The sequence below is a fragment of the Xyrauchen texanus genome, chromosome 1 (genome assembly GCF_025860055.1).
Source record: "Xyrauchen texanus isolate HMW12.3.18 chromosome 1, RBS_HiC_50CHRs, whole genome shotgun sequence".
Lineage (NCBI taxonomy): Eukaryota > Metazoa > Chordata > Actinopteri > Cypriniformes > Catostomidae > Xyrauchen > Xyrauchen texanus.
In genome coordinates, this window is record NC_068276.1 from 11,938,292 (window position 1) to 11,952,093 (window position 13,802).

Below are 13,802 nucleotides of genomic sequence, written 5' to 3' on the forward strand. Positions count from 1 at the left end.
TTAGAGCGCATTGGGAATTCCAAATTGGGGAAAAACCATCTTAGTGGTTATCTGTGAAAAAAGTGGTTTCAATGTTTATATTCATCTATTTAAAATGGTAATGGACTTGCACAAAAAAGTATTGTTACAGTATGTTGGAATAAATGACAGCTTATTTCAATAAAGTAAAAGTGACAGTAATAATTATATATTTACTGATATTTTAAAATGAGTATTTGCTGAATATAAGAAACTTATGCTCGGTTAAAATTTTGTATATTATTTAATTGAAAAGCATGTTGATCAAATATGATTCAACAGGCTGTAAAAGGATAAAAGGGAAAGGAAGAGGTGAGAACCTGCTTCACAATATAAATAATAATTTAATTATCAACTTAAATGCATACAGGGCAGCTGCCTGTAGCTCTCTCTCTCTACCGAACTGCCACCTCCGGCCACCTTCATCCCTCTCGTCGGCTTGATTACCCTGATTAGTGCCGGGTGTGCATCATCGCGGCCCGGCCCTGCCCTCCTCCTTGCCACACAGGCTTTTGAGGTACATCTTTCAATCACCATTATATTCCATTCATGCGAACCACAAAAAAATTAAATAAATAAAATCACAGTGCTTTGAAAATTCTGGCATATCCTTTTTATAAGATATATTTAAATGTGAACTAATATTTTTGTGTATTTTCATATATGCAGCCTCCACTGTCATAATAAAGAACTCATTATTTTACAAGGTATTATGATGTCATCTTAACTCTCTTAAAGGAGGAAGTTGGGACCGGGTGAACACTCCAATGAACTTTAATTGTACAAACACTAAACACTTTTCAGAGTCACACATAACACACTTGACACACACAGCTCCATGTGTCTCTCTCCCCATCTTCCACTGCTCATCACTGGAACGTGAGACTGGTGTTGAGCAAAGTTGGATCTCGTTCACCACTTATCTTCCCGGACTTGCTCTGCCCAGTTGCCGCTCAGCCACGCCCTGCTCGTCACATACCCCCATTGCCAAACTCAGGCCGATTTACTCCCCACTCCCCTATTTCTAGGGAGGGAGTGTTGGCTTCTTCAGCCCAATACAGAATGCACACTTTCCATCGGCTGCATGCAATTCTCTCTCTCTCTCGAACAAGCGTCTCCGGCTCCTCTTTATCCCTAACACGGAATTTAGGCTGTCATCCGCGCAGACTGACTGAAGCAAAGTGGGCACGTTTGGTGTTAAATAAAGTTTAATGCACTGTGTGAATGCTGATTCATGTTATCTTTAAAGGGATTTTTATTAAAGATTGGGAAAAAGAGGATATTTGGTTTAGGCCTCACTATACTGTACATTGCAATTTTGTTGAAATTTCTCTGACCTAGCCGGTGTACTTACACACAGAAAAGCTCTAACTTACAAATAGTAGATAGCTGCTCTTCTCTGGCCCCATTTGGCTCATAGAGTTTGATTTATGTGGATCACTGAGTGTCTGCTTAGCCCTTATGAAGACTGATGGGAAGGGAATGATAGATGTTTTTCTTTATGGAAAGAGGCATTTTGGTTGAGAATCTGAGGACTAGGGTGCTTCTTGCAGTCAAATGCATCACAGCTCTCAAGATTGTGAAGGGGCCTGCTCACTTTTTATTGAAGTCTACAGAGAGATCCATCAAGCTTATTTATCAGAGCAAGAGTGTCAGTCACTGTGTCTGACTTCTGAATCTCTAAAAGTTCAGGAAATTCAGGTTTGATATCACAGTCTAAAACCATCTGTACCATCAAAAACAGGGCTGATATGAGATTCATCAGCCCATTCACACTTAATTGTGGACAAATCTCTAAAAGTTCTTTAAAAGAGGACTCGTGTGTCATAAGTCCTCTTATTATGTGGCTCTCTGGATTGGATTCAGATTGGATACTTATGACATTCATAATAACTGCTAAACTGTATAGGCAGGCCCGCCATCAGGGGGGTCAAAGGGTACAGATGACCCCAAAGGCCCAGGGGGGCCCATGAAAAGGTCTGTGGTTGATATTTAATGGGATCAAGTACAACAATTTACTTACTGAATTATATCACCGAAAAATAGAATGTATATGCATTTACATGATAAATACATTGATTGTTTTCATTAAAACACATTTCACCTTGTCATCTGATTCTGATCCCCATCCCCCGCTGTTATTGTGTAAATGGTGTGGTCGAAACACCTGGCCAATCAGATGTGCGGAACACACACGATGTGCATTGTGCAGCTAATGTAAAGCGGGGACTGACTAGAGAGTCAAAATGCCTCACCATCTACCTAATTAAAACAATAAACATTGCACTTTCCTGCCATGTAGGCAGTAGGGATGTAACTGTTTCAAGGTTTCACTATATACATCGGTTTTATATTGGATGGTTATTATAGCGATGGTATTGCATGAAGATAAAGACCAAAAATCCTAATCAGTTTAATTAAGACAGAATCTGCGACATTTACACATCATCATATAAACTTGGCTAGATAAAAATAAATCTTTAAATTGCGCCTTCCTCGTGTTGCATTTGACTGTCACTCAGTTTTAAAGGTGACATACAGGTGTCGCGAGTGCTACGCATCTCGAGCCCATTAGAAGTCCAGCACGAGCGCATCATTCAGACATGTCCGGGCGAGCCTCAACCTTTATTTCCGCATTCTGGGATTACTTGGCTATTTAAAAGACCCACAAAGCACCATCAATGTTGATGGCTACCCAGTAAGTAAAGTTTGCTGCAAAAATTATCGGCTCAGGTGGGAAACACTTCAAACCTTAAGCACGATTTCCGTGAGCACCATCCCACTGAATTTGCGGAGACGAATGTAAGTGGAAATACAGTACACAGGATAATAAATTATAGCCCGTTTCATAAAAACACAAGATTCAGTGTAGTTTTACATGATTTGTAATGACTAGTTTGGCTAAAGTTATGTTTATGCTTTGTCACATTCACAAATGCAGCAAAAGGATTTAAACCCTCGTTCAACTTTACGATGTGCCAACTGTTCTTTTGCCTAAGTGCAGCGCAACAACGGGCCAAAGTGTTTGATAATGCTAATAATGTGTTTTATTTGTAAAAAATTGTACTAAACAGGGTGTAGAAAATGCATGACTTTTGGTGTTTAGGAAATTTATATTGACCATATGAATGGAAGAAACTGACAGTGAAACTGTGGCAGAAATTGTCAGTATTGGACAAAATGCCAAAAAATAAACCACACACGAATAATATATTTTCAGTAGGTATTGTAGAATTGAACTAAATCACAAATGCAACAAATTAGTGAATGCATTCAGATGCATATTTGAAGTGTTAACCTGGGCAATAATCATTACAAATGATTACAATTCAATTTAATTAATAACAAAATATCAATAACAAAATATTTTTAGTTATAATCATCTGACTACTGTACATGTTTCTTTTTGTTTTTTTTAACTTGTCGGATTAAGAGAGTGTCCTGATGTTCAAGATCAAAAGTTAATGGATAAAAGTTGAAGAAATCCAAAATAAAGTTCAAGAATAGATTATAACCGAAATATTTATCTGTCAGTTTATCAGAAATAAAATGTTATATATTACAACCAATTATTGAACTGCTTGTAATATTATCAATGCACCTTTATACTGTGAAACAGTAATACGGTGGTAATTTTTGTTATGGATATTAGGCAGCAAAGACGGAAACAATTTGGAAAATGTTGTCCCCATGTCCATAAATCCTGATGGCAGCCCTGGTCTTGGATAATCTCCAACACAACTGTGCTAGCTTCTTGTGTCTTGTAGCACTCAACAGTCTCTTTCTTTCCCCATACTGAAAACAAATTCAACTCAAATCAACCATGGTTACCTGGGAGGACAGTCCAGGAGGTTGCAAGCCTGTGGTTGGCTGATCAGTTTGGGAAGATGACGGCAGACTGAGGGGGGCATCTCTTGGCCATCTGACGTCAGACATCGCAACTTCCTCATCTGAATCCCTCTGTTGCCACAGGAAGCATTGCATGCGCTCCACTCCCCCAAATGCCACTCTAACTCTATGCCCAGAAAAAGGACATTGATCAGCTTTGAAAGGAATATATGTACAATGTATTTATGTATCCACCAAAACTTGTGCAAATATTCTCTATAGCAGTCATATAAGGTCTGTTCCAAAACCTAATGAGCTGCCTTGCTGTCTCCTGCCTACTATGGCAGCAAATCATTGCGTCATTTACATTGCGCTCTTCATGCACAGCACTCAGAAGACACAACTTGCAACTGATTTCGATACATATGATATGAGAGGAACGATGCAATACTCTAATGAGCATAAATGCGCATACACATTTTGGGTAAAATGCTCAGTCTTATTTAATTTTAAACTATTCAATAATAAAAAGTATTGCTAAAATAAATAAAGTATATTTATAATGAAAATTCCACTCGTTTCCACCATCTTGGATATATTTTTTTTCCAAGCTCTTTACAGTGCATTCCAAGATTTCCTATGCAGGGAAAAATACATACAATGCTATTTTCTCCCCTTTTTCTCCCAATTTGAAATGTCTAATTCCCAATGCGCTTTTTAAGTCCTCGTGGTCGCATAGTGATTCACCTCAATCTGGGTGGCGGAGGACGAATCTCAGCTGCCTCAGTGTCTGAGACTGTCAACCCGTGTATTTTATCACGTGGCTCGTTGAGCATGTTGCCACGGAGATAAATCGCGTGTGGAGGTTTCACACCATCCACCGCGGCATCCACACTCAACTCACCACGCACCCCACCGAGAACGAACCACACTATAGCGATCACGAGGAGGTTACCCCATGTGACTCTACCCTCCCTAGCAACCGGGCCAATTTGGTTGCTTAGGAGACCTGGCTGGAGTCACTCAGTATGCCCTGCATGGTGGTAGCCAGCATCTTTACCACTGAGCTACCCAGGCCCCCGTTAGCATGTTGACTTAAAAGCCTGTGAATTACAAATAGCCAGATAAAGAATCTAGTAATGTGTGGATCAATATTCTTGTATCAGAGTAGCACTATCAGACAAAAACCATGATTAGTCAAGTGGCTGCCAAATCGCCTGATTCAAAGTGAGAGGATATACAGACCATATACAACCCTTAAAGGTTTATAGGAATCTGGCCCTGAATATCCACACAACTGTCTCTTAAAATTCCTGGCTTCGTGCGAGAACTGAAAGGAAGACATGAAGCTTTAACAAGACACAAATGAGCTCTCTGAGCAGTTGGTTTTCTACAAGACAGAACTGAAGTCTAATGTATGTCCAAGTCTTAAACATAATGCAGTCTGTTTCACTTTCCTGTCAATCCTGTGTTTTATCAGAATTCTACAGCTATTACTTTTCACCCACTTTGTTGAAACACCTTTTGTTTTATCTTTATTCAGCCATGCAACTCTGTGGCACAAGCTGATACAGTAGGTTCTCTGAGCTTATTATATGTTAACCAATCAGCTTGCATGGTGTAAGCTGTTTGGTCTTTTCACATGTAATCGGCTAGCCAATTAACTTTCGTCTCTCTTTATTGAGTATTTCAAGGCTCAGTTTTGCAGATAACCCAGTATCACTGCAGTGTTGGAGTTTTTCTTCTAAAAATGCTATTTGCTCAGGTGGTAGCTGGGGCTATTTTTCTATCAGCTTGCATGGTAAGGTCTGCTTTTGGCCATTGCACATAGATGCGCATCTTTAAAAATGTAAATCTGGATTTTCTTCTCTTTACCGCTCTCTTTCTCTAATATCACTAAAACAGAAATATTCCAGAGACCAGTGATTCGCATCACACTATCAAATCCCGCTAACCTTGTGAGAGCACGTGAACCCAAGCCGTGAGCCGCTGGTTGTTGGTCTGTGTCTGGCACTCATAGCGGCCAGAAAATTTGCCTCCATGCGAGTTCATCTCCAGAACACGTCCACCCACCAGCATGCGGTACCTCACGCCTGGGCTCTGATTCAGAGTCTGGTTCTGATAGAACCATGTGATGGGCTTTCTGTGGCTGGGGACCACTGGACAACCTAAGAGGGTAAGAGTTAAATATTAAGAGGAAATAGTGTCAAGGTTTCCTGTAATTTGTAATTAGTCTTGATGAGCAGGAGGCATTTAGTCACTTAAGAGTGCCATAAAATGCTATGAAAAGAGCAGGCTATTTAACATTTTGTTTTATTTAAGGCTCAGTTAAAGTGCATGACACTTGACATACACACTACATCTGGCTTGTATTGTTGTGTATTCATTTACAAGTTATTAATTACTCTGAGCACCAAGTAGTTTTTTGTTTTTGTTTCGCTGGCTGATATGAAAGTGTTCTTTGAATTTATACTGACACCTATGGGTTTGGAGGTATCATCACACAAAAGCAAATGTTTTCAATTACTAATGTCATTGTAAAAATGTCCTTTTCAGCGTCACCCATGGTTCATTAATTCCACATCCAAATGTGTCTTATATTATGGGGTTACCTGGATAAAGTAAGTGTTTTTTGGTCATGTGATGTCATCACTTCCCTTAGACTGTTTCAAGGCCACCAATAGAGTCTTTATCTCATGTGAGTGTCATTAATTTGTCATATAAGTACATGTGACTAGTATGTCACTAAGTATGTCACTAATCTGACATAAATTATTTTCAAGGGAAACTGGACTTTCAAAAAGGAACTGGACTTTTTCAATACAAAAATGTACTGGATCTTGAAAAGTGGGCCAGGGGCTGGAGAGGAGAGGTCAGGTTGAAACGGAGAGTTAATTAAACATTTAGGGTTCACGTTGACTGTGAATCATAAAACATGTAGGTGTTAACATAACTTTTAAACTGTTAAGTTATAAATCTTCATTGTTTCAATAAAACAATGGGTAATTAAATAGGTTAGGAAATAACCAGATAAGAAAAGGTTATTCCAAATTCCAAAAAGCCCATACTGTTGTGATAACATGAAAAATGGTGTACCTATTCTTAACATGTCACCAGGTTTGACTGTGATGCTGGTACCGATCAGAGAGGCCATCAGAACTCTCCTCCTGTTCATCTCTTTTGAAGGCTGGTGCTCAGATTCACCCACAGTTCCTCCTGTCATCAAAATGTTCACCATCAAATTACATCTAACAAATCATGACAAATTGTTCAGTATTAAACATAACTATAGGTACAGTAGATTATTTCTTTATGGTTGAACAATCTCTTGTCTATTAAGAGGATGGTTGTCCAGTCAGCAGTCAAATTATGGCTAGTTTTGACTATGGTGAAGGCAAAAATTGTAAAATTCGCTTTATACACAAAAAAAAAAAAAAAAAATTGGGTTTGCGTGAAGTGTAATCGTAGTCCAAACAAGAACTAGGTTGACACCAAGTCTGCTGAAATGCTAGCATAGTATAGCGTTTCAAACCTATATGACTTACTTTCTTCTGTGGAACACAAAAGGAAAAAATTTAAAACCATTTCAGTCTGTTTGGCTCACTTCATTACAATAGCAGTACATATAAGGACTAATTTTTGAAAAGCATCATAAAGGTAGTCCATGTGACATTTGCGTCAAAATCCAAGGGCCCTAATTTAAGAGCGCTAACACTAAGCACAGCGCTATGCCATAAGTCATCAACACAAAGTCAATGGGCATGGCCATGATGGTTTGGTATTTTTGCGAAAGTACAGTATGCCCTAATTCTATGTGCAAGTTGGTTCGGCGAAATCACTCACGCTAAAGGACTGGGTGAAGTGAAATTTAGTTCAGAGGTTCTTCTCCAGTTATTCCTCTGTCTGTGTCCTATTATATTGTCCATTCCATCAAGCATCAGCGAAATAAACAAAGACAACACATTCATAAGAAGTTGTTTGTGTAAAATCATTAATGAAGTTTATAAACAGCACTGAAATCCAACTTGGCAGCTATGCTGATAATTTCAAAGCTTATTGGTTCTTGCGATATGACATCTAAGCCAACAGAACATACAATACATTATTTAATTTTGTGTTCTACAGCAGTACAATAGAAAGTCCATGGGGGTTTGGAATGATATGAGAGTGAGTAAATGATAACGACTTTTTACTTTTGAATAACTATTCCTATAACCAGCCAGACTTCCTTGGTCAACAAGCTTCACTTGCTAAATCTTGCTGTCTTGCCAACATCTTGGCTATGCTGTTTTACCAGCTAGACAACCACAAACTAGCATTAACCAGCCTGGTCCAGCATGGATTCATAAATTCATCCTGGTCTAAGCAGGTCTTTTCAGAAGATCTTCTGTTTCTGTTCTCTCACCACTAACAAGTTTGGCCTATAAGATCTCTATAGACTGACATCTTGAATAAAGAGAGCCATATTTCTTCATTTCGCCACATAGATGTATTTTACCACCCCTGTAGGGCCAAGAGAAGCCAATCTTTAATGGACCCCACTCTGTCTCACACGTTATTTCTCAACAAGACATGCCAAATGCCAATATCAATACACGACTCACAAATCTCCAGCTGAGATAGCTGACTTTGTCAAAAACCGAGCCAACCCACAAAGTGTGGTTCACTTAGCACCGAAACGCTGTCTTGCAATGAGTTCCCTGTAACCCAGAAAACTGTTGACGGACATATGGGTGTACAGTGTATGGCTACTCACCCAACACACGTAGCAGGCTGGAGGCCACCGATTTTCCAATATTGTTGGCAGCCACGCAAGAGTAGGAGCCGTAGTCCTGCAGAGTGAGGTTACTCAGCAGCAAAGACCCATCCAGGAGGGGACGAGTGTTGGCGCTCAACGGGCCCTCCTTGCGGTGCCAACTCACTGTCGGCTGAGGAACACCTGTTCAAAGAGAAATGCCAAGTCGCTCTCAATCAATCAATTCACACTGAGGTCAAAAAACACTACTAATCGCACTGGAGCGAAATGCCAAGTCCCTCTCAATCAATCAATTCATGCAGGAGTCTAGGGCCGCCAGTAATCGGACTGGTTCAGTAGCAGCTTCCCAAAACAAATCCTGATGTCAACATCTCAAGCTCTTGACATATCATTGCATACGGTCCAGTATTTAGGGAAAAATATATTTTGCCCTAAAGCATACAGTATATGTCAACTTCAAAGTTTGCGTGGAATTCTTCAAACCGCAAAATATGTTGATTCAAAGAGCAGATCAGCAAGAAGCTTGCAGATTGTCGAAAATTACTCATACAAATGGGCACAATGGATGCAAATTGCCTCCCTCCAGCCACATCCCCTGGGATGCCCCCAGTGAAAATAATGAGCAGCACATGGATTGGAGACTGAGTTTTATGGTCCCACATTTTGCTGAGCGGAGACATTCGTACTGACATAGGACCATTCGTCTGAGAGCCAATGAATAGAGTTATTTTCGTTATGGAAAATAACATGTGAAGACTTGAGGTGTATGTGTGTGTACCATATGTACACATGGTCATAGACATATTTTGGCACCACTATACAGTCCAGCATTCCTGCATAGCTGGCAGGAATCAATGTTGTTAAGAAGTAGGTAGGATCAATGTTGCCTACTGCAATGACCTGAGTGTTTTCTTGGAGAGGGTATTTCCACTGGGAGTAGAAATTTAAACAGGAACAATAACTACATGACAACAAGAAAAAAAAAATAACAAAGATAAATTACATACACAATGTTTATCTCTCGCAGAAAAGATTGCGCAGTGTAGGCCATGAAATGAGAAACACAACAGTGTTGACTACCTTCTGACTGCACATTTGTACACACACAGCAGTGTTTTCCCAGGTATAATGACCTATGCAATATACAGATTGAATTACACTGCAATCGGGCAACCTGGAATGTTTAGATGAGACAGGCATTTTAAAGGGCAGTGTGAGCGTCTCCAAAGACGTCTCTCCTATCCACCAGTTTAATGACTCCATTACTGTATCCTTAGGTCTTTACCCATATTCCATTCCTGCATTGAGCCTGCCTATTTTGTTCCTCTATATGGACATGTTGTTTAAATCTCATTGCTTTCCCCCTCTCTCTCTTATTCGTCTCAGGGAACCAGATGGCGATGAAAGCATGAGAGAACAGCACATATTTGTAGCTTTCTGGTGCAGGCCAAGTTTGCAGCAGTAAAGCCATCATTAACAACAGGTGTCCTTCACGTCAACCAGATCACTAAGCAGACAACTCAATAGAAATTGCAGCAGGAAGTGAAGACAGACACAGTGGTGACATGCTTCAATGCATTTATGTATACATAAAAGCAAATGAAAGAGAGGTGAAAGGGAGAAGAGTGTGTATAGATTGAAGTTATGAAGTTCATGGGTTGTTAAATATAAAATGAGTCTTGTGACCTTGACGTGAATTTTTTTTTTAATCAGTACTGTTATCTTTATTTCCAGTAATACTAAGATATTATGCATTGCATCGTGATGCACCAATATAGCGGAAACATACACTTTCAAGGTGGAGGGGGACAGCCGTACCTCCAACTTCTCTAGCAGGAAGGAAAGCACTGATCCTACTGCACATCTCTGGGGGTCTTTGCCTCGAGAAGAACACCACTTAGCAAACAGATGCAGGTGGTAGGCCACTTAAGTTTTCCCGTCCAGGGGCCAGACATGGAGATTTCAGAGGTCTGGTCACAGGTGCCAGATGGTGCCCCATCCCTGTGAAAGAAGGTCCTTCCTCAGGGGAATTTGCAGGGAGCATGAGGTCCGAGAACCAAGTCTGGGAGGGCCAGTAAGGGGCCACTAAGAGGATCTGCTCCTTGTCCTCCCTGACTACAACGTCTGTGCAAGTAGGCTCACTGGGGGGGAACACATATTTGCGTAGCCCCAGGGGCCAGCTGTGTGCCAGGACATCTGTGCCAAGGGGAGTCTCGGTCAGAGAGTACCAAAGCGGGCAGTGGGAGGATTCTGGGGAAGCAAACAGGTCTACCTGTGCTTGGCCAAATCAACTCCAGATCAGCTGGACCTCCTGAGGGTGGAGTATCCACTCTCCCCTGAGCGTAACCTGCCACAACAGCGCATCCGATGTTCTGTTTAGGTGACCTGGGATGGGCTGCCGCTGACTCCAAAGGAGGAGACATTCGACGAGAGTGTAGGCCGCCTTGGTGGTCGATGTATGCCATTGTCACATCAACACATGCTTGCCCCAGATCAACGGCAATAACCTCCTCAGGGCAAGTAGTAACGTGCACGGACCGTGTGCAGGTAGTGAAAGGTGTATAATATATATATATATATATATATATAAACACCATCGCTATGTCTGAATGATTCTAAATTACATGTTTACATTAAAGTCCACTACGGCAAGACATTCCATAGGCAGAAATCTACAGTATACACAACTCTTAAAAATGTTATTGTACAGTAGACCATCAGGAGCTCTATTTTGCTACATTAGATATATTTACCATTCTTAAATGACACATTGCAGCACAACTCCCATAAAAAAGCCCAGCATCCTGAAAAGCCTGTTGACTTTACACACCATTTCTCTTCAATTAGCTGAATCTTTCACCAAAACCACACAGATAAGGGCAATTAAGCATGGGATATGCACACATTAAACTTTTTTCACAGAGTCAAGTATTCAGTTAACTTTAGGCATTTACTGTATGGATGCACTGGAAATTGCAGTAGCTTGATTTTGAGAGTTCATCACGAAAAACAACGGTGATTTAAAAAAAATACCATTTGCTAAATCTCACTTGAAAGACACAGTCAAAGTACAACTGGCTCTTACAAGGACAGAAAGATATGTTGAAGGACAGTACAACTAAACAAGAGGATAAGTACACCAGAGTCTCTAGTTTGAGAAATAAATGTCTCACATGTCCTCAGCTGGCAACTTCATTGAATTCTATTGATTTTTTTTTTTTGTTGGTTAAATCCATGGTTAAACCCTTGTTTTATTATCAGGGTAGGAAGGAAGCATATGGAATATATAATACCATTTATTTTTTATATATTAATGTACTTCTGTATATTAACTAGAAGCAATTTCATTGCATGATGGGTCAACAAATGAAATTGGTAATTAGAGAAGATTAATCAAACAACAATACTGAAATGAAAAACACACACTGTTGCACGATCTTAACGGCTCTAAAATTATACATTTACTTTATTCAAAATGTAATTTTTCTTTCTAACTTTTGATTTGGGGGTGAAATATCACCCAGACATGTTTTTCAGGTTTCAAGTGATTCACCCTCACCTTTGACAGGGCATTGCAGGGTAATGTTGGCACCTAAACGGGCACTGACAACACCTCCGACCACCACATTCAGAATGGTACTGTTCAGATCAGATGTGTTGCTCTGCGAAACAGCGATTGTAGGAGTCTCTGTTTGAAAAATAAAGAACTCGTTACAACCACAACAGCTCGCATTGCATTTACAAACAAATATGATAGTACAAAACAACATGTGTCTCACCAGCCAACAGAACTTGTATCGTCTCTGAATCGGACCCCAACTCATTGGTGGCTGTGCAAGTGTAGATGCCCATGTCTCTGGCACCAGGATGAGAGATGTGCACTTCTCCACCGTTGTCCCACGATACCCTGGGGAGGGCAAAAGAAACATGTCCAATCAAGCACATAATTCAGAGCATTTCAACTTGTGATTTCCCACACATGCTGCATTATGCAATTAGAGACTATTTAACTTATACAAGGTTGTATCTGGGTTAAAACAACAATCTGATTCCAGTTATATTACAGAAATAAAACCATAGAAGCTCAATGAGCTGGTAATTAGAGAATATTTATCAAACAACAATAATGAAAAAGAGAAAAACACTCACTGTTCTTCACTGGATAACTTTATAAGATTTTATAAGCCCTTTAAAACTGATCAGAAATTTAGGCATTAAATAGAAATGGCAAATTTATATTTACAGATTTAAAGTCCAGAAAAACTGAATCGCTATTAATGTATTATATCTAATAGTCAAACAGTGGAGACATTTGAAGAAGAATTATGAATTTCGCTTTTGCCTGTAATATTTTTCCTTTTACCTATCCATGTTGTCATTGTTGCTATAAGTGACTCTCACAAACTTCAAAGTGGGAAATGACCTGTGTTGCTCTTTGACTGGTTTCTGATCCAGTTTCAGACAGCGCCGCCACGTGAAATGTTCTGTCGTTTAAAGAGGCAATAATGTTTGATGGCTTGTTTAAAGGAAATAAAGGTAATTATAAAATGTTGTGTTATGGCATTGTTTGTACATGTTAAACTTTTTTTTTAAATTCAGCAGCAGCTCATTTTCAAGTTGTCCTGGATTTTAGATTAGTCGTTTATCGACTGATACAAGTTTGTTCACTCTTAAGTCCAGTTCATCCATCTTCAGCTATCACTATTAAAATGTATTGCTTTAGATCAATGACTGTGTTACGGCGAGAAATCTGTTTCCAAGTAGTGATGACAATAATTGTGGCCAATTACATTTTACACTGTGAAACACATTTAGTTCTCTTCTAAAAGTTCTTATTTTTTTAAAGTTATCCTGAGCCTAAAGCTGCCCTGTAGTCATTTTACAGACATGGCGCTTTGAATGAATGAATCTTTTCAAGTCATTTCATTCATTTGTCACATGACAGCACAGGCTCTACATGAAACAAAAATGTATTATTTCACCTCCCGACTGGGTCTTCGGATCAGTGTATTTTGTTCATTTGTAACTAGGTTAACAAAGAATCATTCAAGAGTCACAATTCTTTCATTTTAAATTTTACAGCTCACAGTTCAGTGTGTTACAGTTGTATTATTTCATGATTAATACATGACAGTGTGACAAATAACATTTTAAAGTCATGATTAATTATTTTCATGTATTTAATGCAGGAAGTGTTTAC

General features: G+C 39.5%; 1 protein-coding gene across 1 annotated transcript in view; it reads right to left on the reverse strand.

Annotated features, from left to right (window-relative positions):
* Nucleotides 1-13,802, reverse strand: part of LOC127647230 (ADAMTS-like protein 3) — a 295,504-nt gene that overhangs the window by 5,087 nt on the left and 276,615 nt on the right. The window contains exons 22-27 of the mRNA XM_052131370.1: nt 12,382-12,509; nt 12,162-12,290; nt 8,603-8,785; nt 6,943-7,062; nt 5,802-6,014; nt 3,850-4,033 (exon numbers count right to left, since the gene is read on the reverse strand). Of these exons, the coding sequence (XP_051987330.1) occupies nt 3,850-4,033; nt 5,802-6,014; nt 6,943-7,062; nt 8,603-8,785; nt 12,162-12,290; nt 12,382-12,509 (957 nt within the window). The remainder of the gene's footprint in view (nt 1-3,849; nt 4,034-5,801; nt 6,015-6,942; nt 7,063-8,602; nt 8,786-12,161; nt 12,291-12,381; nt 12,510-13,802) is intronic.